The sequence below is a fragment of the Pseudopodoces humilis genome, chromosome 20, assembly GCF_049639895.1.
Source record: "Pseudopodoces humilis isolate 2021_Gansu_Grassland_sample_001 chromosome 20, ASM4963989v1, whole genome shotgun sequence".
In the NCBI taxonomy this organism is placed as follows: domain Eukaryota; kingdom Metazoa; phylum Chordata; class Aves; order Passeriformes; family Paridae; genus Pseudopodoces; species Pseudopodoces humilis.
The window spans coordinates 11,704,763-11,727,425 of NC_142219.1; the positions used below are offsets into that span (position 1 = coordinate 11,704,763).

A 22,663-nucleotide genomic window follows, 5' to 3' on the forward strand; every position below is an offset into this window, starting at 1 on the left:
ACTCAGAAGCCTCTCTGTAACAGCAGAATCGACCCATTGTGTGCCAGAGCAAGATGCCACATCTCAGCGGGCAAGAGCTGATGAGCCTGCAGGAACTAGAGGGGAAAGGAAGATTTTTCTTTGAGCTGAGGGTGGAGGAAGGACAACTCTGGACCTTTCTGGAAAGGTTTCTAAACACTGTGGCCAGTTTTTAACATCTGGCTGATCAAACAGTCCCTGCAGAGCCCTGTTCCTCTTCCTCTTGTTGTCTGTGTCCCTCCTAGAATACTCCAACTGCTGTCTCATTTTCATCTGGCCTCACACTATTCAGTGCTGTAGGATGGAAAAAGCAAGCCTTAAATGCCTAGTAAAGTTTTCATTTATTTTCCTAAAGAGGAGGACAAGATGCATTCCCTCCACCTAAGATTTGACTACAAAGAAATGTGCTTTGTCCAGACCCAGTACAGAGCTCACCCAACACCCTGGACTTGGAGGGAGTTTATTTTCAGAGATGCCCTGTGTTGCACTTGTGTGATCCTGGATCCTGGAACTGCAGATTCACAAGTGCTTCTTCAACCTTTATTCCCAATCCATGATAGTTTATGGCAAGGTAAATGATTTACCACACTTTCCCTCTTGTGGACAGCCTTTAGCAGGAGGGGAGAAGGCAGGTTGAACACAATCATGCTGTGGAAAGACATGTATAAGGAAATGAGTTTTTAATCTCTTGTAAGACAGTAAAAACTTCCTCATTGGGAACCAGTAAATTTGAGAAAGACCAAACCAAATACGGACCTTTAAAATAATCAATTACCCAATATTTTCTTTTCAAACCACTTCTAATGTTTTTGTTTGGGTTTTTTCCCTGCATTTTTGACCAGAAGAAGGAATGTATGTTGGTTATTAAAGTGGAACTGTGCAATCAATGATCTCAAGCCTTGAAACAAAAAACTTTATCTAGTTTTTTTGGCAGTATGATGATTGTCACGGGAGGGATGGCTGTGTTGGGAAATTTCCCTGCTCCTGGCATTAGATTTTGCCACTGCCACATATGCTGCAGGAGGCTGATGTGAAGATAAAATAGCAAGGAGCCTTAGGGCTGTGAAAGAAACTGCTTCTCAGTATTCAGATCCTTTTGCAAAATTTATTGTACAGCATCTGCATCAGTTGGTAGTGAAGATCTCATCTCCAGAACAAGACAGACACAGTATTCCTTGACCCCAACAACACTGCCCCAGAAGATGGGGTCTCCTCTGTCCTTGACTCTTCATTCAATGAAATCAATCTAGGCATAATTAGAAGGATGTGTTTTCCTAGTCACTGCTTTTTATTTCCTTTCCAGAAAACTGTAAAGCAAGAAGACCAAAAAAGTCTTGTGTCATATAGCAGTGAACACAAATATGAAGCCGTTTTTACCAGGTTTTATAATGAAAAAATAATGTGAAGTATTCAGAGACCTGGAAAGAGAAGCAGTCACACATATGGATTAAATTCTCCAGGAGAGGTGCTCCTTTTCTCTGTCTCGTCAGTACCAGTTACTGTCAGGGCTCAATCCCACTGAAACCCAGTGTTCTCCAGGCTGAGGAGACACTGCACAGTCATTGCCAATGAGGAAGGAGAATCTGCACACTGGATTTGCCCACTCATGATTTCCTGCTGCTCTGCTTTCTTTGCTCATTGCTTTCTTTCAGTGCTGACATATCCCTGTTTTTCCCAATGAAAGAATCTCCAAGATTGTAAACAAAAAGATTGTAAAGATTGTAAATTGGGGAACATTGTGTATTGATTCTGCTAGGCAAGGCACTCTTCTTTCACTGGCTTAAAGAGTTAAACACTTCTTTTCCTGTGAACTGGAGCTTCTTCTATGGGAAAGCTCATTGGCACTGACTTGTTAATAAGGGCAGATCATTTCAGTGTCAAACCTCTGTCCTCTTTGCAAGTTTATTGCACCTCTGGACCTTCCAGAACCACTTCTCCCAACTGTGTAGTCCTGTTTTTTTCAAGCAAGTAGCAGATCCTGTGTTTTCAGTTTACAACTGCAAGCTTGGAGGGACTGACAAAGATCATATTTTCTTTATAAACTGTGTTTGATATTTTTCTGCAGAGGAATTAATTCATCTCATATTTCAGGAGCTGGAGAGAACTGCCACGTTTATGCTGCACCCTGTACTGAAGGTGATTTTTTTGTGGATCTATGGATTCTCTCTTGCTTAGTGAGACTACTGGGCACTACAGTAATAAAAGAGCAAAATATGAAGTGGAGGGTTTGTTCTTAAAGCCTAGTAACAGTCACCACCGAGCAGTTACTCTGCTGTGGGGCTGCCTGTCCCTTCTTTCCACGGTAGTTCAGGCGGTTGAACTCCTCCATGACCTGCAGCATGGTCTTTCCTTTGGTCTCTGGCAGCACCAGGAATACAAAAATTGCCATGGACAGGCAGTATGCCAGGAAAATGATGAAAGAGAAATTACCAAGACCTTCCTACAGGAAAACAAAGAGAAAAAAATGTGTTCATAAACATTTATATTGATTTCTCTCTCTTATGATAAAGAGTTTCTGGGTTTGTATTTACTAAAAGAACTCAGTCAGAGACTTAGTTGATATAAATCCTGCTTCAAATGACATCTGCCAGTGTTGGTGCCTCTGTCACTGCAGCTGTGCTGCCTATGTCACTCTAACTTGTGTAGAGTTGATAGAATTTTGTGGGTTTGCTGCATTTCCAGTAAATACCTGGTTAAAGAGGAAGAAGCCATCAGAACTGTAATTAATTTGGGCTCTGTCTGTTGCACGAATTGTTGATAAGAGAAGCATGCTCTGGGTTCAGGAGGGGTCCAACTTCCTCTGAACTGAAACAAACACCCTACTTTGCTTACCACGATGAAAGGGAACACAAGTCCAAGGATGAAGAGTTGGATCCAGTTTGTAACACCATTAAAAACATAAGCAGCTGGTCTGTATGACTGAATAAATATCTCCGTGATCAAGGGGCATACTACTCCACCTGAAAAATATATTGAAGAAAGAAGGAAGCTTAGAAATTTTGCAAGATGCTTCTGTACCTCATATTTAATTTTGCTGCATAAGTTCATGGCTTTAAGTGGCCTGGAAGTGTCTGAGGTGGTGCTTGGGTCTTCAGAAAAAAGGCATTTAGGAATGCAATAGGAAAAGAATTTTACCTCCTACCATATTATGGAGGGAAATATCGACACCTGTACTGAATCAGAAGCGGGGATTTGTGTCTATTGTGGAACAGCCACACCTGAGATCTCTCCTAAAGGCTGCAGTGAGGAAGGAATGAGTGAATAAAGGAAACCATTCCAGAAGAAAATACCAACCTGGCCCAATGCCAAAGCTCATGATGAAAATAAAGACAAGTGCAACAGAGCAGTATGGTACCCAGAAAAAGGAGTCCTGTGGTAGGAAATGAAAAGCAAATAAAATCAGAAATTAAAATTTTATTTATCTAGCTCCATTACAAATGTTGATCACTACTACGCATGTCAAGGTTTAACACAGATCTATTTCCTCTGCTTCCAGAAATGTCATGAGATAGCCTTGGCAATGATCTTGGTTGTGTAAAGCTATGGCTTTAATCAGTATGTACATGGCTGGGAATAGACCTCTATGAATATGATGGTTAGCCCCAAAAATACTTCTACTCACTAAAAAGTGATTTGTGGGGGGGAAAATAATCATGATATCTGTCATACAATAAAACATGGGCACAGTTCTAATGCATCAGAAGGGTCTTACCTGTAGGAAGAGGGTGACTGTGAGGAGCCCTAGAGCCAAGGCCATCACCGTGTAGCTCTTCCACAGCAGCGTCCTCCTCCCTGCACGCTCAATGAGGAAGGCCTGCAAGCAGGAGGAGATGCTGCAGCTCCAGGGACAGCCCTGGGGAGCTGCTCCGGTCTCTGCCTTCACTGGCCAGCCAGGGAATCACTGGGGAATTAGCACCTTCTCTGGGAGCCTGAGCAGGACTGGGAGCACCTGTGGGAGGTGCAGGGCTGCAGGGAGCACGGTCTGTGCACAGCAGCTCAGAGCTGCCGTTCTGCAGGCAAAGGGGAGCCAGGCAGGGGAGCAGAGTGGGAATGCTTACACTGTTAATTGCTGGGATTCCTACAGCCCCGAGTCCTACTGCCCTTCCTCCAGGGTGGAACGGGACTCCCAGGTCAGGCCCAGAATGGCTTGTGATTTTAACAGAAAGACTCAACTCTTTCCAGAAGCTCAATAGAAATGTCCATGTTTGCAGGGTGTGGAGAGAGAGCTTTATCTGATCGGTACCATGGTTGACTTCAGGCAAAATTTTGATTCCTGAAGCTCCATTTATGGTATTTCTAAAGACCAAAATGTGCAATTCAGCTGAAAAGCCACTTACACACAGAACTGTGGAGAGGATCTCAGTGGTCCCAAGCCCCAGGGAGACATAATGGATTTGAGCAGGGGGGATTCCAGCCTTTGTAAAGATACTGTATGCATAAAAGTAAACCTGGAAAGAATAAAAATTTGTGAAAGCTGTACACATGTGGCCATGTTTACACTTGCTTCTGTTGTTTTGGACATAAATTAATTAACCAGACCTTAAGAAAATAGAAAATCATCTTATCATGACAGGGCAATCCATAGAAATGCCTTCAGAAAACACTTGATGAAACAGTTCTCGACTTATCCCAGGTCCCAAATTTCCAGGGAAAAGATTGTAATAAGCAGTAAAAGCAGATCCCTCCTTAGGGCACTGTTGCAGTCATGGCCAGCTCCTTGCAGAGGTTACTTTTGCTGAGAAGCTTGTGAGCCATGCAGAGGTCAGAGCGAAGCACTGCACGTACCACATTGGTCCCGATGAGCTGCATGCACGAGATGACGAGGAACAGAGTGATGAGCTGCCAGCGCACTGCTCTGTCCCTCAGCAGGTCCCAAACACTCTTGGCCTTCTCCCCACGGATGGCTTTCTGCTCTGACATCATGTCATCTATTTCAGCCACATGGTCCCCATCTCCCCAGAGCTGCTTCACAGCTGGAAGGAGAGGAGGAGAGGTGTCCAAGCTCACCAGCACAGACATGAATCCAGATTATTTCCTGCTTTGCAGAGTATCTTACTAGAACTTCATTCTCTTTGCTTGTGTGATCTTCCCAGAGATCTGGGATCAGGTATGACACAGGTCCAGATCAGTGCTGTCTGCTTTTACCCATAAATTTTAATATGACCTCACCTTTGGCCAATAGCTGCTGACAGTCTTTCAGTAAGTCACACTTACATTCTTACCAATCCTTCCCTGCATACTCTCCTGATAAAGGTTCAGTTCTAGCGCACACTCCAAAGCACAGACAAGATAAAATAACTCCTACATATAAAAAATCAGCTTGCATCCAAGGAGTTCTAACTTTGACAGTTAAACACTCATGGTGGCTGTTGCTTGGTTTCTGTTGGTACCTGCTGTTAGGGTTAGAACTGGGATGCTTCCAGACAGAGCAGGACAGGGCAGAGCCTCTTCTTCTCACACAGAAAAGGTACTGTATCTATACTCTGTTCAGGGCAGAACCTGCACTGCTGGAAATACAAACTGTGTGTGATCACCTCCCTTGGAGGACCCTGGCAGAGGGTAAGGGAAATACTAGTGCCAAGAGAGCATTAGTATCCAAACAGAAGAGGCTGACTTTCATTAAGCTGAAGGTGCTTTCAGAGCCAAAACACCAAGAGTCTTTTTCCCACCTGTGCCTCTCTTCCAGGCTTATCTGGGGCTTTCCTGTCTTTTCCCCTTTTTCCTGAAAGGAATGATTTATGGCCCTTTTCCTTACCTTTGATGCATCCCTCCTTGTCCTTTTGGTCAATGAGCAGGTAGCGGGGAGAGTCTGGGAAGAAGGGGAGGGTGAGAAGCTGAACAAGGACAGGGACTGCATTGGCTGTCAGGAGAATTGGCCAGAGAGCCTCCACTCCAAGAACTTCTCTGGAACAAAAGCAGCAGGATGAGAGGTGCTGAGGAACCCTTTGTGCTGACCATGTGAGCAGCAGACCCAGGGGGATCCCCCCAGCCCTGCTGGGTGTCCCAGCTGCTCCCACCCAGGAGTCTCCAGCAGGGAGTGCAGAGGGCCCTTGCCTGTAGCACAGGAGCTGCACGGGGTCAGCTCCTTTGCTGGGCACAGCAAAGCCACCGGTGTCCTCCTGCAGCAGCTGAGGGCTCACAGCAGTCCCAGAAAAACCTGCAGGGGCTGAGCCCTCTGCTTCTGATCCAAACAGGCTCCCATGACCATTATTACACCAGCCACGAAGTATCAGGCTGGTACTGACTGACCCAAACAGCAGCCCTTGGGCATAGGCATACATTGATATATGCAGGTATTTTAATAACAGAAGAAACTGAGTGTGTTTCAGACTCTCTTACCTGAGACCCAGAGCAAATCCCACAAATTTTCCAGCAGCGATGGAGGTGGAAGCTGTTATGGCAATCAGCCCACGGAGCTTCCTTGGAGCACATTCCCCAGCATACATGATATGGACATTCTGAGCTAAACCTGCCGTGACACAGGACTGTTAAGGCAATGCAAATCCTCGTCCTCTGGGGCTTTGGAGGGGACCACTACAGACAGTGCCTGTGGGGGTTGGCTCTCAGATACACTTTTATCTGTGCTGAGGATGCCTGGCATGAAGCACATGCCTTGGTGCCTTTGCTGAATATTTCACTACCTAAGAATGGGCCCCTGGGAAGTTTGTCCTTCTGCAGGCTGGCCTTCTCTTACATTGCTTCCTACAGCCACCGTGGCTACTCCCTTTAGTCTTAGACAGCACTTTTCAGTGGCTGTTCAGATGCTATGTGCCTCATTTTCTGCTTGAAACCACCAAGTTGGCAAATCCTGTACATTCTATTTGCTCAGTGAATTCATTTTTATCTTCTTTTTTTATTATTTTTTTTATTTTTTTCTGGTTGGTATTATTTTTATCCAACTGCTCAGGGGTGAAAAGCACTGGCAGAATGTAACCTTCTGAGGCATCTAGAAATTAGAATTGAAAATTCTAATTGAATTGGCTTGAAAACCATTCCCTTGTCTGTAATGTGGAGGGCAGCATCAGCCACAGAGAAAAGCAACATAAACAACAGAGGCCAGTTCTCTATTAAGTGAGCATGCTTCCCTGAAATATTACATTTCATATATATTATTATATATGTGTTATATTTCTCATAATTGACAATTGCTGCCAATTCAGACATTGCAGTACCTTTTGTATGGACTGGATGTAAAGATAGAAGAAAGAGAAATGGAGATGTCATACATTAGTAATTTAATTATGTTTGTGGTTTCTTATTCAGTTAAAAATGCACTCAGCAACCATGTTCTCTGCAGAATGTAGTAAAAAGTCTGTGATCTGTGTACTCAGGCTGGTGAATCCTTGTGACCCTCAGTCACTGCTCTTCCCACTGTTTAATACAGGTAGGAATGTCAATTTACCTCCACAGACTCCAGAAAATAACCTTCCAGCAATGATCATCTCAAAAGATCCACACAGCCGGCTGAGTCCCATCAGAGCTGCGCCCAGCAGAGCAGGGATGTTGGCAAGCATCATGGCCTTCTTCCTGGAATTCATTCAAATTCATGTCAGCATAAATACTGCCCTTGCCTCATTCACAGCCTGACAGGAGTGGCACGAATTGTACCATGGTTACAGACTCAGTGCTGCCTTCTGAGATCAGCTGAAGTAAATGGGAAATGGCAATGGGGAAACTTGTCACAGACTGATAAGCTTATTGATGGTTTTGATGTCTTTAGTGGAGTCAATATCTGGAGAATAAGCTTTGTGAGTGGTTGTCTCTGAAATTCTCTTTAAAATGCATGTACTTCTTGTATGACTTCCTTGGACTGGATTTGCTCCCTTTATCAGGGAGAGGGTATGATTTTCCTTGTGATCATTGGCAGATTTTCCATTCTGTTTCTTCACTCTACTGGTCTTTAACTGGAAGCCCTGGGCTGCTCACAGTGCCACATTACAAGCAGTGTTTCTGCTTGGACACAGGTTATTTTTCTGCAGTTGTGGGTATAAACAGAGCAAGTGGTGTAACCACTCCTTCCTACCTTCCAAATCTAACAGACAAGTAGCCAGCAGAGGAGGAGCCCAGGAGCCCACCGATGCTGTAAATGGACACAATAAAGGACCACATCAAAGTGATCATCTGTGCACTGGGAGAGGAGCCATATCTCTTCAGCCAGGTCTCATGGATGAAACTCTGGATGTACTTTAAAAGAAAAAAACACAATGGACTCAGTCAACACATTCTTGTATTATTGCAGTGCTTTTTAAATTCTCTTACCTGCTTTTCAGTCTTTTTGATACATTAACCATGGTTGAAATCTTAGCCCCAATGAAATCAGCAGGAATTTTGCCATTAACATCCCTGGAGATGATGTTTTAGCAATGAGATCCAGTGAATAAATATATCAATATTAAATATCAGCTGTGAGTGCCAGTAAGAGAATGGTAGGCTGGTCTTCTGTTTCTGTGCTAAAGCCTGATCCTTTTTTCTCTACCTGCCATTCCCGCTCATCTGTTGTGATAGTATGAGCTGGGTGTCCTTGGTACCATTCAGGATGACAAACACCTTCCCCAGTTTTCCTCTTCCAGCTACAGGTACAAGTGCTGACCTCAGTTCTAGAGCTACAACCCTTCCCTGCCCTATTCCACCTTACAGCCACTTGGAAATAGTGTGTGTGGTCAAGCACATGGTCCAAGGGATTCCCTGAGCAGTGGAGAGAGGAGAAATTCCACTCGGTAGGGGGAAAATGGCTTTATGGGTATCATTCATCCCTCCTTTTCCCACTTCTGTCACATCAGACAGAAGTTTAAACCTCATGAAATACAAGAGCAGTAGAAATTACTCTTAGAACTAAGAAACCACGATAAGTCTAATTTTGAAAGCACAAGTAAAAAGTTAACCATTGCACATAGAGGCATGAATACCTGAGGACAGAGAAATCCTGATAGCTCAATCTTTGAGCTCTCCATGCTTACCTCAGCAGGAGAATTGATAATGGAGACCTGCAATCCATAGTGAAAAGCTCCAGTAATGCCCAGGACAAAAGCCAGGAGAAAAAGGTTGTAGCTCATTTTCTTGCAGGAAATAAAAACAGCAAGCAAACTGGTTTAGCTATCCAGACATGCTTCCAAATATCATGTGTTTTCCTTGGGAGCTCTAACAATCTGAGCAATGCCACAAACCTGCCTCCTCTGAGACCAAGGAGCCAGCAACTGGAAACCACAGCTACCAAAGCACAGGACAGTGAGAACGCTGAGTACAGACACAGCTCCCAGAAGCCTCCCAGCACTCAGTTACACACTTCAGTGCTTCTGTCTTCAGCTTTGGCCATCTTAATCTGCACTGTCATAGCTGTGGGAGCAGAGTGCAATATGCGAGCATTTTGTGAACCGTTCCATTTATTTGTCCTTTCTCCTCCTCCTTTCCCACTTGTTATCTCACCTAAATGAATATTTTGCTGAGTGACTTGGCTGAGACTAGATAAACATTTGGGGATTGAAGGGCATTGCTGGTTTCATAGTTTATTCACCTTTTCTTAGAACTCTTTGACAGGAGGCTTAAGAATACAGGACTGCAATACATGCACCTCAACCCCTCCCACTCCCTGTTACAGACTGTCCTGTGGATATTCTGGCCAGCAACAAGAGCATGATGCTGCACCTCTGGAATATTTCATATTCCAACAGTGACTGCCAAGCATTTACAAGCCAATTCCTAACCAGGGGAATGTCATTGCTTGAATGGGCATCAAACCTCTTCACACCAACTTGCATGCAAAGGTCATCCTCACTTGCAGCCTAGGTCTTTCCTGATGCTTTCTTTGTCTACTTTGGAAGAAGTTCCTTTTTATAAAGAGAAAGAGGAGCCTGAGATAATATTTCAAGACATCATTTTGTTCTTTCTCAGTGTTTACACTCCCTTTGGTTTGTCATGAAGGGCTTGCTGTTTGGTTTGTCATTGTTGTGCTGGTTAGTGATGGAGCTGGGGATAGCTGCTGAGCTGTGCTCTGCCAGGGCTCTGGGCGTGCTCTGGCAGCAGCTGTGCACAGTGAGGGCTGTGGGAGATGAGTAAAGGACAACAAGGAAAGCACTGGTGGAAGTCAAAGTCCAAGGACCAGCTCAAACTCGAGTGGGCTGGCTTGGACTCCCCAAGTTATAGGCTGGGTAATCAGATTTCACACTCTAAGGATAAGTTCCTGACTGATACCTTGAGCCTCAGTTCAGAAAAGCCTTTTCAAGCCCAACTTGGCCAGGACAGACAATGCCTGTGCACCCAAGTGTTGAATTATCAGTTGACTGATCAATTGGCTCTTTAAGAGTAATGGTCATTGGCTGCAAGCTCAAGTCTGTATCCCTATAATATACAGCAGATGCCAGGAAAGTTTAATGTCAGTTTTAAATCCTGACTATAAAATCTTTCATTTTATCCACAATTTTCAAAGGGCCTCTTTATCTAGCAGTGTCCAAGATGGTTCTGTTAAAAGGCCTTTACAGGTTATTCAAACAACTTAGGGGTGAATTCCTTCTCCTGGGGAGTGGCTGCCCTTGGTGGTTCCCCAGGCTTAGGATGCTGCATGTCTTTGGAAGAACCCCAACACCAGCTGGGTTGCAAGTGAGAGCTGGTTTGTGCAGAGGAGCAGTGCTTGAGGACAGCAGCAGTACTAGTTTTCTCTAGTGTTGCTGGTTGTTAATCAATCCAACAGTGCACAATTATTTAATCTGCAAACAGTAATATCAACTGTGAGTCTCTGAGGATCGCTTTTCAAGATGTGCTTTTGCCTAACACTTCATATGATAAGAAAATGTGAACAAGTGTCATAGATTTCTCAGTTGAAGGTGTTTTAATTCAATATCAATTAACCAACTTGTTAAATGCTTTCATTAAAATTTAACAACTTAAACCAACTAAAATGTAACCACTGTGTTTGCTTAATCAGTTTATAGACCCCTGATTTAAGGCCATAGTCAGAAAAAAAAAATGCTGGAAGTTGGAATTAATGTTTTCTGCCACATGTACTCACAGGACCAGTTCTAAAAGTCAGGAAGTCAAGTAAATGTGTGCCATTTCTCTCCAAGCCTGTTTCATACTGGCAGGTGCAGATGGCCTCTGCCCTGCAGGGCTGTGGGAAAAGTGGCACAGTCCTGACTCACGGGAGTAGCCACAGAAGTGGCCAAGGTGAGGACCTCCGGACACTGGAGGACTTCTCTGACCTGAATGTTCCAGCAGGGTGAGCCAGGCCTCTCCCTCTGCCCAGGCAGTCTCCTCAGTCCATCCCTGCTTCCTTCCCTGCATGCTCCCCACTGCTTCCCTTCTTCACTCTTCTCTGCTTCACTTCTGTCATCTCCTTCCTCTGGTTCTCACCACAGAATATTTTGCCACCATCACGATGGTAGTGGCACCTTTTGCTTTGACTTTGTGTTTCACTCTTTCCATCTTCCCCTCACCGCTCTCTCCAAACTATAGTAATGAAAACTATCTCTTCAGTTCTTAATTCTCTGGAGTTCTGCTCTTGAGTGCCTTGCCTCAAAATTCTGCATACTTCAAAATCTCAGTGTTTTCCAAGAGCTCTTGCCCATGTCTGTATATTAATGAATTCTAAAATAGCAGCAACCACAAAGGAAAACAAGTTGACTTTTATTTTTCATATGTTATAAACTTTGGGTAGTGAAAGAGAGTTCTTGCACAGATTCCTCTTCTGAGAAATAGATCTGCTGCTCCACTCATGCCCAGCATGACAGTAATACACTCCAGAAATTTTTACAGTCTTTTTATTCAAAAACACTGCGTTTTTCTTTAAAATTTAGTTTAAAAATACGCTGAAAGAAACTTTACCTACTTATTTTGAAAATGTACGTATTCTTCTTTGTTGCAAACATGAGCAGTGCTGTGACTTTCATACAAAGTCAAAAGAAAAGAGGTGGCTTGATGATGACTTTGAGAAGAAACTAAAAGAAACTTAAGCAGTCAGGCCAATGCCTGTGAAATGTTCAATGAGGAGTGCTCCCTGTTCTGTATCAGATTAACTAAAAAGAATCAGTCACATCTGGGTCTTTGCCAGTGTGCTCTAAGGACACAACAAGGACATGCTGCAGAGAACACTGTGGTGTGATCTAAAGATCCACATCCAAAAGCAGATGCACAGGTGCAAAACCCTACAAGATGCACCAGCAGTGTCCCTGGGAGCAGAACAAACTGGACCAGGGAATTACTTGTGCTTTACAACATAGGACTGGAAGACAACAAACAAGCCATGAAGAAAACCAGTCCAGAATAAATAGTCTGCAAAACAATGCCCAAAAGTCTGTTGTATAATAAGCCACTTAGCAAGTACTAGAAGCTTTCTTTCTAATCCATCTGTCACATGTTTTTATAGCTGAAAATAATTAACTGTTCACTATTGCTTAACAAGTAGGGGTCTATTTGAAATCACTTAATAACAGAAACAACGGGAGCACCACGACAAGGTACTGAAAATTTCATCTGGTGTCTGAAAACAGAATTTAATCGCATTAATTTCTGTGTTAGAAAGCCCAGATTCAGGGGCAAGGAAAGAAGGACTTCTGAAATGGGAGTTACTGTTTGGAGAAATTGTGAAGAAATTTTCTAAAGCATTACATGGTGTTGTATGATGATAAGAGAATAAGGCATCATTCTGTCACTCTCTGATATGGATTCTAAAATAAACATGTGTTACTCAGTACTAAAAGCTGAGAACAGATTATTGAACTTTTGCTTGGATTTATCAGTTCAAGTGTATGTTTTCAAGGTGAACTTAGGAACCTAAGAGTAAATACATTGTCCCTAAGTTCTCTCTTTGTGTCCCTGCAAGGGCATGTAGCCACTGCTGAATTCACTGCAGAATTCCCCCAGACACCATCTTCCTTTCTTCTGCTACAATGTGGTGGTTTTGATCTCCTCAGGGCCTTTATAGAAACCTGCACGGGTCCTAGTTCTGAAGTTCCGTTTCCTGAACTCCTCCGAGATTTCCAGGAAGGACTTTCCCTTTGTCTCAGGAAGGAAAAACCAAACGTAGAGGGCAGTGCAGACACAGACCACAAGGAATGGGATGTAGCAGAAATGTGCTAGACTCTTCTGAGGAGGAGGAAAAAACAAGACAGTGTTGGTGACATTCTGTATGGTGACAAAAAGGCCACTAATCCCATTTCCTGCACTGTCTAGAGTCACCCAGGGAGTATTTCTGTGAATCCTGGTGAGGGCCTCACATGCCTGGATGAAACAGCTCCCCAGCACAGACTGGTAAATTTGACATAGCAAGAACAGCATTTTGAAATGTATTTTTCTGTCTTTCTCTCTATATATAATTGCATAACATGGGAGCCCTCAGTAGGAAATAAACAGGAATCTATGTTGTGGACTTCTGCTCCCTTTTGCTTCAGGAATCATCTTAGGGAATGGTGTCAGGGTCTGGCAAAGGAAAATTACATCACATCTTTAGTTCCAGCCACTCTCAACTGAGGACAGAGGAGAAATATTGATCATCTGTCCCCTAAATGATTCCACTCCCAACCTGAAATCAGAAATCACCATAGAGAACAAGGAGAAAGTTTGGTTTAAGGGAGTTCTGGCCACTATCCTCACAAAGATACTTTTCAAAGAAGTGCTATCTTGCTGTTTGCAATATTGTCTTTTCCTGGTCACTACCAGAGCCTCTTTCTTGTACAGAGCACTGAAGAGCTGCTTTGCTTTGGGAACGCACCACAATGAATGGAAAGGCTGTTCCAACCAGAAACAGGTTGAACCAGAGCAGGGAGCCACAGATCATGTAAGCAGCTGGTCGGGACATTTGATCAAAAACCTCTGTGGGCAGAACTCCTGTTACACCAGCTGGAAAAAGAAATGGCAAGAAAGTCAATAATGTTGTTGACATAACATTAAAAACAAGAGAACACATCTTAACAAGAAATCCCGGTGTGAAGTATAAGAGGTGAATTTTTAGGTTAAATATTCAGGACTGGGTAATTATTCAAAGTTTCTCATGTTAGAATGAACTGCCAGGCAAGGTTTTGTAATCCACATTATTCTTACAGGACCCAATGGTGAGAAAGGCTTATAATTAATTCAACTCCGTGGCACTGTAGGGACTGAGACAAGAAATTATTGCCAGCTTGTGTGGCATGTGACACTGGCAGCTTGCTTCTACTCTTACCTGCCTTCCTTCAAACTCATGTGAGCAAACAGATCTCACATCTGTAAATTCACCATGCAAACATCCACAACATCCTGTGTATTGCCCACCCCCAGAAACTAGTGCTTTCTGCCATGGAAAGGCACATTAGTAGGCTAACAAATAGACATGGAAATTGTGCTTCCAGGTATCTGCAAGAAAATAATCAGATGGCATAGCCAGCAATTTCTAGGATTAAAGTGAGGCATTAGAAATGCTGTTATACAGCCCTAATGGACTGGGCAGCAAATCAAAACTTTGTTATCTATTTAAGCCAAGAATCACTTCCAAGTGCCTTGGTCTAATAGCCAAGATGACTGTGAGGGGGAATATGGCACAGAGAGAAACGGGCACAGCCTGGCCCTGCACAACACCAGGGGCACACAAAGCCCTGTGAAACAGCCAAACACCACCGGCAGAAATTGCCTTGTTCCTCTGAGTACACTGCAGCTAAAGACGGTCTGAGAGTTTCCAAAAGATGCCTGCACACATCTCCAAACCCCTGCAGTACCCAGAAGTTTCACTGAAAACACTGAGGGAACTGACCTGGTCCGATTCCAAAGCTCAGGATATAGGCGAAAATGCAGGCCATGCTGAGATAAGGCATCCAGCTAATCTGAGTCTACAGCCACAGAGACCAATGGAAAACCAGTGAGGGCACTTATTTGCCACCACTGAACACCCCCAGTCATATAAAATGTAAAGCCCAACTCCACTCCACTTCAAACATTAAATAAAGTTTGTTACCTGCTGGCTCAGAGCGACCATGAAGACAATGGCCCATCCTGCCATGAAGATATATCCCCCCAGCAGCAGCGGCCTCCGACCGGCGTAGTCTATAATCATGTTCTGCACAAAGTAACACAGTGAAAGAAAGCAAGATATTTAACCTCTGTTTATATTTCCTGCCTCTTTCCTCTTTACCTTTCAATACTCCATGCCTAGTTCGTCCTACAGTAATTTTCAGGATGCTGTCTACTTCATAGCAAAAGAAAACCTCAAAAAGAAAGTTCTGGTGGCAGGAGTCAGGCAAGAAGGGTGCTCAGGGCAGATGAGAATGTCCCAGCTGCACCTAAACCCTGCCACCATCCATATGAGCACACAGCAAGAGTGTTCCTCTTGTTAGGGATTTCAGACAGTGATGGCAATGCAATGTCTGACCAAATACCTCTGCATTAACCCATCTGGCTGGGGGTGCTGACAGCCAGCCTGGCTCCTGTGCCTGGAGGGCTCCCTTGGCATGAAAAGCAGTGTAAGCCCAAATTTGTATTTAACAGCCTCCCCCGTGCCAACAGAGGCTGCATGTCACCAGAGTGCATTGAAAGTCTCACACAAGTGACAGATGTGATCAGCTCACAACTTCCCGTGCCGATTACAACATAGGGGATCTTGTCCTGAGGAATTCCGGCCTCTTGGAACACATAAGCTGCATAAAAATACATCTGTGAAGAGAGGAAAGGAGAAAGCAGTAAGGGAAGACATCTGAAAGGACATCCCACTGTTTTTCCTGAAGGACAGGCAGAGTGTCTGACACGCTGTCACACAGGCTGCCTTGGCAGCATCCTTCTGAATCCTGCCATAACACACAGGTGAATTTTGGGAACCAAACATCTGACATTTGAAGAACTCCACAGGCAGAGAGCCACTATTCATTCCTCTCCTGCTGCCAGAATGTTGAACCCAAGAGCTCCCACAGGACAGAGGCTGCTTACCGAGTCGTTCCCGCAGAGCTGCATGGCGCTGCTCAGCACCACGATGCTCACCAGCTGCCACCTCAGAGCTGGGTTCTGGAACAGCTCCCACGGGTTCTTTGCTCTCTGGCCTTTAACAGCAGCCTGCTCTGCCAGCATCTCTTCCAGCTCTGCACTCAGGTCACTGGTGCCTCTGAGCTTCTGCAATGCTGCAAGGACAAGGGAACCTCTTGCTCCTGGGATTTCTCTTCAGTTTGCTGCTCTGCAGGGTGAGGGATCAAGCAGCAGGTGACGGCTGCAGAAAGCTGCAGGACAGAGCCTGTGATCATGCTGTGACCTTCACAGAGTTGATCAGCTGTGGTGCAGCCACTTGAAGGATTTGGGGGAAAGAAAGGGAGTGCAAATCCCTCACCATTGTTTGACAACTGAGTATTTCCCAAGAGTGCCATTTTAGCAGCCATGCTTCTGACTCAGATCTCAAGTGCCTTCCCTGGGAAATGCAGGCAATTAAGATGTTCTTGGTACACAGCAAGTATTTCCCACAAAATAACTCCAGCCACTCTGCATATGAGGATTTGTATGCCACAAATCTAAGTAAATCCTTTAATATGAATTGGCTTCAGATTTGATCCTGAGCTCTTCAATCGGCATTTATTTCACTTCATAGTTACAAAACATGTTTGCCATTCTGAACACAAGTCTTACCTTTTGACCCTATTACTGTAGCAAATAAGTCTATTGTAGGAAGATGCCTTTCAATTTACCTCAATAGATCAAATATATTTAAGATTATAGAACGTTCTTTAGTTTGGAAGGAGGGAATGATCATATTTACAACTTGATATAAAACTTCCTATGTGTAAAATTTGTGACACCATTCCAAAAATGTTTGGGCCCAAGTCTCACGTGTTCTGTGAGGAGTTAGCAGTCACCCTAAACTCACCAGAGATGCAGGATTCTTTGTCTCCACGGTCAATCAAGAGATATCTGGGGCTTTCAGGGAACCAAGGCAGAGCTGTGAGCTGGATCAGAGCAGGAACCACATTGCTTGCTAAGAGCAATGGCCAGTTCTCCTCCCCTCCTAGGAGCTCCCTAGAGGAAAACAAACAAACCTTTACAACCTGCAAATGTGGGGAGGGAGGGAGGGAGGGAGGGAGGAGAAGGGAGGAAGGGAGGAAGGGAGGAAGGGAGGAAGGGAGGAAGGGAGGAAGGGAGGAAGGAAGGAATTTAATAAGTGCTTGCTTTGCATTACCTGAGTCCAACAACCTGCCCCAGCACCAGCCCCAGGGCTGTAAATGATGCAGAGGTCAAGGCCACAGCTCCTCTGAGCTTCTTTGGGGCACTCTCTGCCAGATACATGGGCTGAATGTTCATGCTTACACCTGGGCAAGGCAGACAAGTGCTGACCTCAGCTTGAGGGCAGAGGAGACAAGAATAAATGCAGTCAGCCACCTCTCGAGGTTGCCAGCTGCACTCCTCTGCTGCAGGCCGTGTGATGATAACTAATCGACCAGTACTTGTTTTTTACCCAAACCTTCAATTTCACCCCTGTCCCTTGTGTAACTAAACACACATTTCAATATTCATCAGTAGCAGTGGATAATGAAACTGAAACCTGTCAGGGCCTCAGTCCTATGGTCTTTTCAGCACCAAATCCAAGGTTATATGCAATGTTTCCCTCAACTTCTCCTTTTGAGGGGAATATCATATTTTAAGTCCCTTATATTGATCATTTCCTGGGATGAACTGCTACAAAAGCTTTTGTGTTGGTGCTCATGGGGGTGAGTGACTGACATTCTTACAAGCAGATAAGGATCCATTTTCAGCTCAAATTTTCCCCATGTACAGAGATGCTCATGTGCAGTACACAAAATCCCCCTATCTATGTGTGCTTTAAAAGAAAGCCCTTAGAAGCAAAGCATAAAATCTGTATATACAACTTCTTAATTCACTTAGTCTGGTCAGCCTAAAGGATTTGCTTTAATATCCTGGATCATTCCTACTTAAATTTCTTGTAATTGTTACCACCTTCATCCTTCTATATTTCTCATGTTGTCGTACCTGCATTCACACCAGTGAAAAATCTGCTGAGCATAATCATTTCAAAGGATTTGGCCATTCGGCTGAAGCCGGACAAGGTTGCAGCTACAATCACAAAGACATTGTTCAGCAGCAGGGACATCTTCCTTCCGAGAGAAAAGACAGTTGTGAGCACACCTGTGACAGGTTCAGCTCTCAGATAAAACATTTCCCGTGGCTGGTGCCACCTGCCAAGCCTGGGAGCTCCAGATGGGCAGCTCAGCCCCACCACAGAACCTCCAGGTTGATGCAAGCCCTGCAGGAGGTGTCTGTGTGCCACAGGCTGTCCCTGCACTGCTGCCTTTAGGCGCTCTGAGGACACCCCCAGGTTCTCCCCAGATTCAGGGCTCTTGTGCTCACTCAGTGGAGAGGAATATTCCTTCAGCTGTGTGCATTTTGCTCTGAAAATGCTAATTTGTTGGGAATTTTTGATGTACTAGTGTAGTTGTTGTGAAACTTTTGTCAGAAAGTTTTCACGTGTCCCAGGAGAAATTTCTGCTGCAAGCCAGGGGAAAAAAGAGAGCTCTGTTGGCTGTTATTATTGCCAGAAATTCTCTCTAGTCCCTCCTCACTGCCTTACCAGTCAGCCTTTGTTTCTCTTACTTATGATGGAATAGGATTTTATTCTCAAAGTAGTAGTACAGGGTTAAATCTCAAAAATTTTAATGGATTAAGGAAGCCATATCCTTTCAGGTCTTCATAACCATGAAACTATCAAATCATGGGACCTCAGACCATAGAGAGTGGCAAAATCTAATTTTGTGTTAATGTTGGTAACACTGGTTTGGTTGTAGTGGTTTTTTGGTTGTTTTTTTGCTTGTTTGGTTTTGTGTTTTGTTTGTTTGTTTTTTGGTTTCCGTTTTTGGTTTGGTTTTTGGCTTTTGTTTTTTCCTGAAGAGAGCTGTGGGCATAGAGCTGTGTATGAAAGATAAAGATAAAGAAAGGTAAGACAGGCACTTTTCAGAGACTCAAGCACAGAGATAAAAATCCCACTGTGGATATATAGTGAATACTTCCTGAAATGTTTCAGACCAAAATGTGGATACACAGCCTGTGAGACATGAGGAGCTGGGATGTAAAGAGTTTTTCTCAGTTTTTCTACTGTCATTCCCACAGTTTCTTTTGAAGAAAATTGATCCATTATGATTTCCCATTTAAAATCATGGCAGAAATCTGGGCACAAAAATGATAGAGATGATGTAGGTGGGTACAGAGATAAAGAGTTGAGCTGAAATCCTCACAGCACCTCAGCTGAGCTGGAATGTGATGAGAAGGTAATGGGGGGAAAAAACTGTTCCCCATTGAGTTTTGAGACATGAAATACTGTCTTGTCAGGTAGTTTCTCCCCACCAACCCAGTGTGTTTACAGCAGACTGATCTGTGACACAAAACATGTTTTCATTACTTCTAACCATGTTTGGATCCTAATTCCTCTTGGACTGAGGGAAACTGCAAATCTTAAATTAAACTCCAGCACCTCTTACCTGCCCAGCATGATGGCCATGGGCCCAGCAACCACAGCCCCCGTGAGGCCTCCCAGAGGGTAGGCAGAGACAGTGAAGGACCAGAGCAGCAGGATGACATTGCTCTCCAGGGGAACGCCCATGCGCTCCAGCCAGGTCGTGTTCATGAACATCTGGATGTACTGAGAGAGAAGGACAGAGCTGCAGAACCACCAGAGAGGAGAAGGACACCGAGAAAGGCTCCTGTATTAATAGATCTATTTATCCTGTGTTTATGCTGCCAATCTCCTCCAGTTCTTGGATGTGATTTTAGCAAAGAGTTTAGGGTGTGAAACTGTTGTTGTTGAAAAGTTGCAGTTGGTTTGTATCTCTATGTAGTTATTTTTGATGGGTCTCACTTTCAATCTAAGGGCAAAAATCAACTTCATGCAGGCTGGAAAATTCTAGATTTAGATTTTGCTAAAGCAGTTGAAACAAAGCTTTTGAATAAACTCTTGTGATACTAGGTCCTGCTCAAGGATGGCTTTTGACAACAAAGTCCTGAACTCTGGATGTGAATTACACAGAGGGAACAACACATCCTTGCTTTGTGTCCCTAAGCAGCAGAGGCCAGCAGATGTCCCGTGGCACAACTCTGGTCACCCCACGGAGCCACCAAGGAAGGGTCTGCAAGGGGGAGGCACTGGCAGCAGCAGCACTTACTGAGGCTGGAGCATTGATGATGGAGATGTTGTAACCGTACTGGAAAGTGCCTCCAATCCCAGCAGCACATATTGTCAGGATTAGGATCTTGTTCTGAAGCTGAAGAAAATGACAGACAACAGATGGCTCCCTCACACAGAATGACTCAACAGACATTCAGACTTTGAGCTGGGGGATTTTCCCATGGCCAGGTACACCCAGCGCATTCAGGATTCCTTGGTGTGCTATCATTTCTAACCTTTCATGATAATAACACATATTTTAGATTAGAGTGTCTTTCCTGTGATGCTGCACTTGCTGCACAGAGCAGACAATGCTTAGCAGTCTATAACTGCGTATTCAGCATTGTGGTACAGGTGAAATATGTGCCAGACAGGGGGTTCCTATGCCATGTTCAGGTCTCCCTGAGGACATTTCTTCACAAGGATTGTCACTTGCTCACATTGCCAAGTGACACCACTGCTGAGCCTTGGGAAGCATGGGCAGGGGAATGGGCTGCCTCATCATGCAGCATCACAGGATCAGTGTTGGTGTAAAAGTCTTGACTTTTTGAAGGGTGCAGAACAAGCTGTCCTGGCTGGCCCAGCCCACTGGCAGGCTGACAAGCAAAAACATACAGGCTTTTTTCCACTCTTTTGTACCTGTGCCTTTGGTTTCCCCATCTGCAGGTGAAATCCTCTGAGAGGCAATCGTGCCCTGAGGGAGTCTTGGGACTGGGAGCTCAGTTCCACATCTCAAGACCACTCTGAGCACGCTGGGGGGCCCTGGTTTTTAGCCTGACACCTCCTGCACAATGTTCTGGGTGGCCCAGGATGGCCTTTGCCAGCCCCCTGCTTAAAAACCCCTCCCACTGGGAAAGCTCTGGTGTAACATGAAGAGCCCATGCTCAGGCTTGGCTGTTTGCCAGCCAGTGCAGGGCACTTCAGGCCAGATTGTGTTTTGCTATGTGAATATGACCCCAGTGACCCTGAGAATTTAATTAACCCAAAGCTGAGGACCTCCTTCTGCTTTACCTGCTCTGTTTCTTCTTACAGAGCCATCCACCAAAGAAAAAAAAAAATTGGTCTAGTCTCACTATAGCTCTAAAACCACACATTCAAATAATCTTGGATTTTTTTCCTTTCCTCAAAGTGTTTTCTTCTAAATAACTTCATACCAGCCTGAGACAGGATGTTCCCCAGGACAGAAATAAAGCCAGACTATTCCAAGTCTGCAGCAAGAGGAGGCTGAGCTCTCCTCTCCCAGCCAGCAGCAGACACATTTCACTGGGACTTTCCATGGCAACACCACTTCCCTGTCTTGTTACTGAGAACTGAGCTAAGGATTGGGCACCTGAGATCTCTGCCATTCCTACTTATTCTCATTCTCCAGGTGAGAGTTTCCCCTCCCTACAATAGCACATTTCCTTTCCATTTACAATATCTAGGAATATCCCACTCCTGCTCATTTCCCTGCTTTCATTGTAGGGTACATCCCCTATCAAGTCGTGTATCACAGAGCTCTTTTGTGACCATGAGCTAAAGCAAAATGGTTTGTTTCTCCCTTCAGGGGCCAGCAAACACCTCTGTGCTCAGAGCTGAGCTGCATTTACAGAGTGACCTTCCCAAGCCTTCTGCAACACCCAGCTTCTGCACTGTTTTCCCAGCCACCATGGTGGTGTGCAGCTCCCAGGAGAGCCATTAGTCTGTCAGCTTTATCCCAAGGACTCTGATGAATTGGAAAAATAATTCTATGCAAGCCTGACAGTACTTACACAGCCTTATAAAAATTCAAATTAAAAAAATAAATCTGTTAATAATAATAGTAAAATAGATGTTTTACCAGTCTCTGCAGCTTGTTCATCCTCTTTCGTAGGTTTTCCTCTGTCTGCCAAAGCCTCTGGTACTCTCACAGTGCTCTAAAGGATTATGTAAATCTCCAGCATAGGAATGTGTATTTAGTCACCTATTACGTTAGGATAAGACACTTGATTTGGCAGGTGTTTTGCCAGCTGGATTACGTTCCCAAAACTGAGCTGCATGTTCATTAGCAAGATGGTTCAATTAATTTTGTTGAAAGCCCGTAACAGTCCAGGGAAATGATTCTCCAAGATCCAGAACTGTCTAAACCCTCTTGAAGGCCAGTGTGGTTTACAAGACCAGTTCCTTCTCAGAGATCCTGGCACAGCCACCAGTATCACTTCTCTGATGAAGTGTGATCAAAGCAGAAGTGAACTATGATTATTTTTTATCCTGGTTGCATTTGTCCTGGAACTCAGTCTAGGATCTGAAAGACAAAGCAGACTGTTTCCCTTGGTCCCATCAGTGACAGGGATGAACGAAGTCCAAGCTTTTCAAACCCTTGGTTATCCAAGGCCTTTCCCTGTGCTCCTGGCTGCGTCCTGGTGACAGATCCAGCTGTTGCTGGAAAGGCTGAGCATGAAGGCACAGAAGGCTGTGCTCCTTTCCCTCTCCACAGCCTGGCACAGAGCAAACAGCCACACTTAGAGAGAGCACTGGGTCCTGTCAGGTACAGAAGACAGCAGTGACAGCCTTGTTTCTTTC

At 44.5% G+C, this 22,663-nt stretch overlaps 2 protein-coding genes across 3 annotated transcripts; both read right to left on the reverse strand.

Annotated features, from left to right (window-relative positions):
- Nucleotides 1-1,017: 1,017 nt before the first annotated feature.
- LOC102104581 (solute carrier family 2, facilitated glucose transporter member 11-like) lies at nt 1,018-9,196 on the reverse strand. Its single transcript, XM_005524487.3, has 11 exons — nt 8,976-9,196; nt 8,042-8,202; nt 7,421-7,545; nt 6,358-6,487; nt 5,774-5,922; nt 4,804-4,991; nt 4,356-4,466; nt 3,731-3,832; nt 3,313-3,388; nt 2,851-2,978; nt 1,018-2,458 (listed from the first exon to the last, which is right to left on the reverse strand). Exons 1-11 carry the CDS (start codon nt 9,069-9,071, stop codon nt 2,252-2,254), a joined length of 1,473 nt encoding a protein of 490 aa, XP_005524544.2. The 5' UTR covers nt 9,072-9,196; the 3' UTR covers nt 1,018-2,251.
- Nucleotides 9,197-11,615: 2,419 nt separating this feature from the next.
- On the reverse strand, nt 11,616-22,023 carry LOC102104767 (solute carrier family 2, facilitated glucose transporter member 11). 2 transcript variants are annotated; one of them, XM_005524488.3, is made up of 12 exons: nt 21,942-22,023; nt 20,121-20,219; nt 19,440-19,600; nt 17,938-18,062; nt 17,129-17,258; nt 16,820-16,968; nt 15,898-16,085; nt 15,517-15,627; nt 14,933-15,034; nt 14,732-14,807; nt 13,718-13,845; nt 11,616-13,092 (listed from the first exon to the last, which is right to left on the reverse strand). In XM_005524488.3, exons 1-12 carry the CDS (start codon nt 21,960-21,962, stop codon nt 12,892-12,894), a joined length of 1,491 nt encoding a protein of 496 aa, XP_005524545.1. In that variant the 5' UTR covers nt 21,963-22,023; the 3' UTR covers nt 11,616-12,891. The 2 variants fall into 2 exon arrangements, with proteins under 2 accessions (XP_005524545.1, XP_087921036.1); XM_088064910.1 differs by having other exon boundaries at nt 17,129-17,288.
- Between the last annotated feature and the right edge of the window lie 640 nt (nt 22,024-22,663).

Coding starts and splice junctions, on each gene's coding strand:
- LOC102104581 (XM_005524487.3), bottom strand. CDS start 9,071: ATGAGCTACAACCTTTTTCTCCTGGCTTTTGTCCTGGGCATTACTGGA. Junction 5,923..6,357: donor GGATTTGCTCTGGGTCTCAG/GTAAGAGAGTCT, acceptor CTTTTGTTCCAG/AGAAGTTCTTGGAGTGGAGG. Junction 3,389..3,730: donor CAGTCACCCTCTTCCTACAG/GTAAGACCCTTC, acceptor TTCCTACCACAG/GACTCCTTTTTCTGGGTACC.
- LOC102104767 (XM_088064910.1), bottom strand. CDS start 21,962: ATGAACAAGCTGCAGAGACTG. Junction 15,035..15,516: donor TGATCACATCTGTCACTTGT/GTGAGACTTTCA, acceptor TACTTTGTGCAG/AACATGATTATAGACTACGC. Junction 13,846..14,731: donor GAGCTTTGGAATCGGACCAG/GTCAGTTCCCTC, acceptor TTCTTTTTCCAG/CTGGTGTAACAGGAGTTCTG.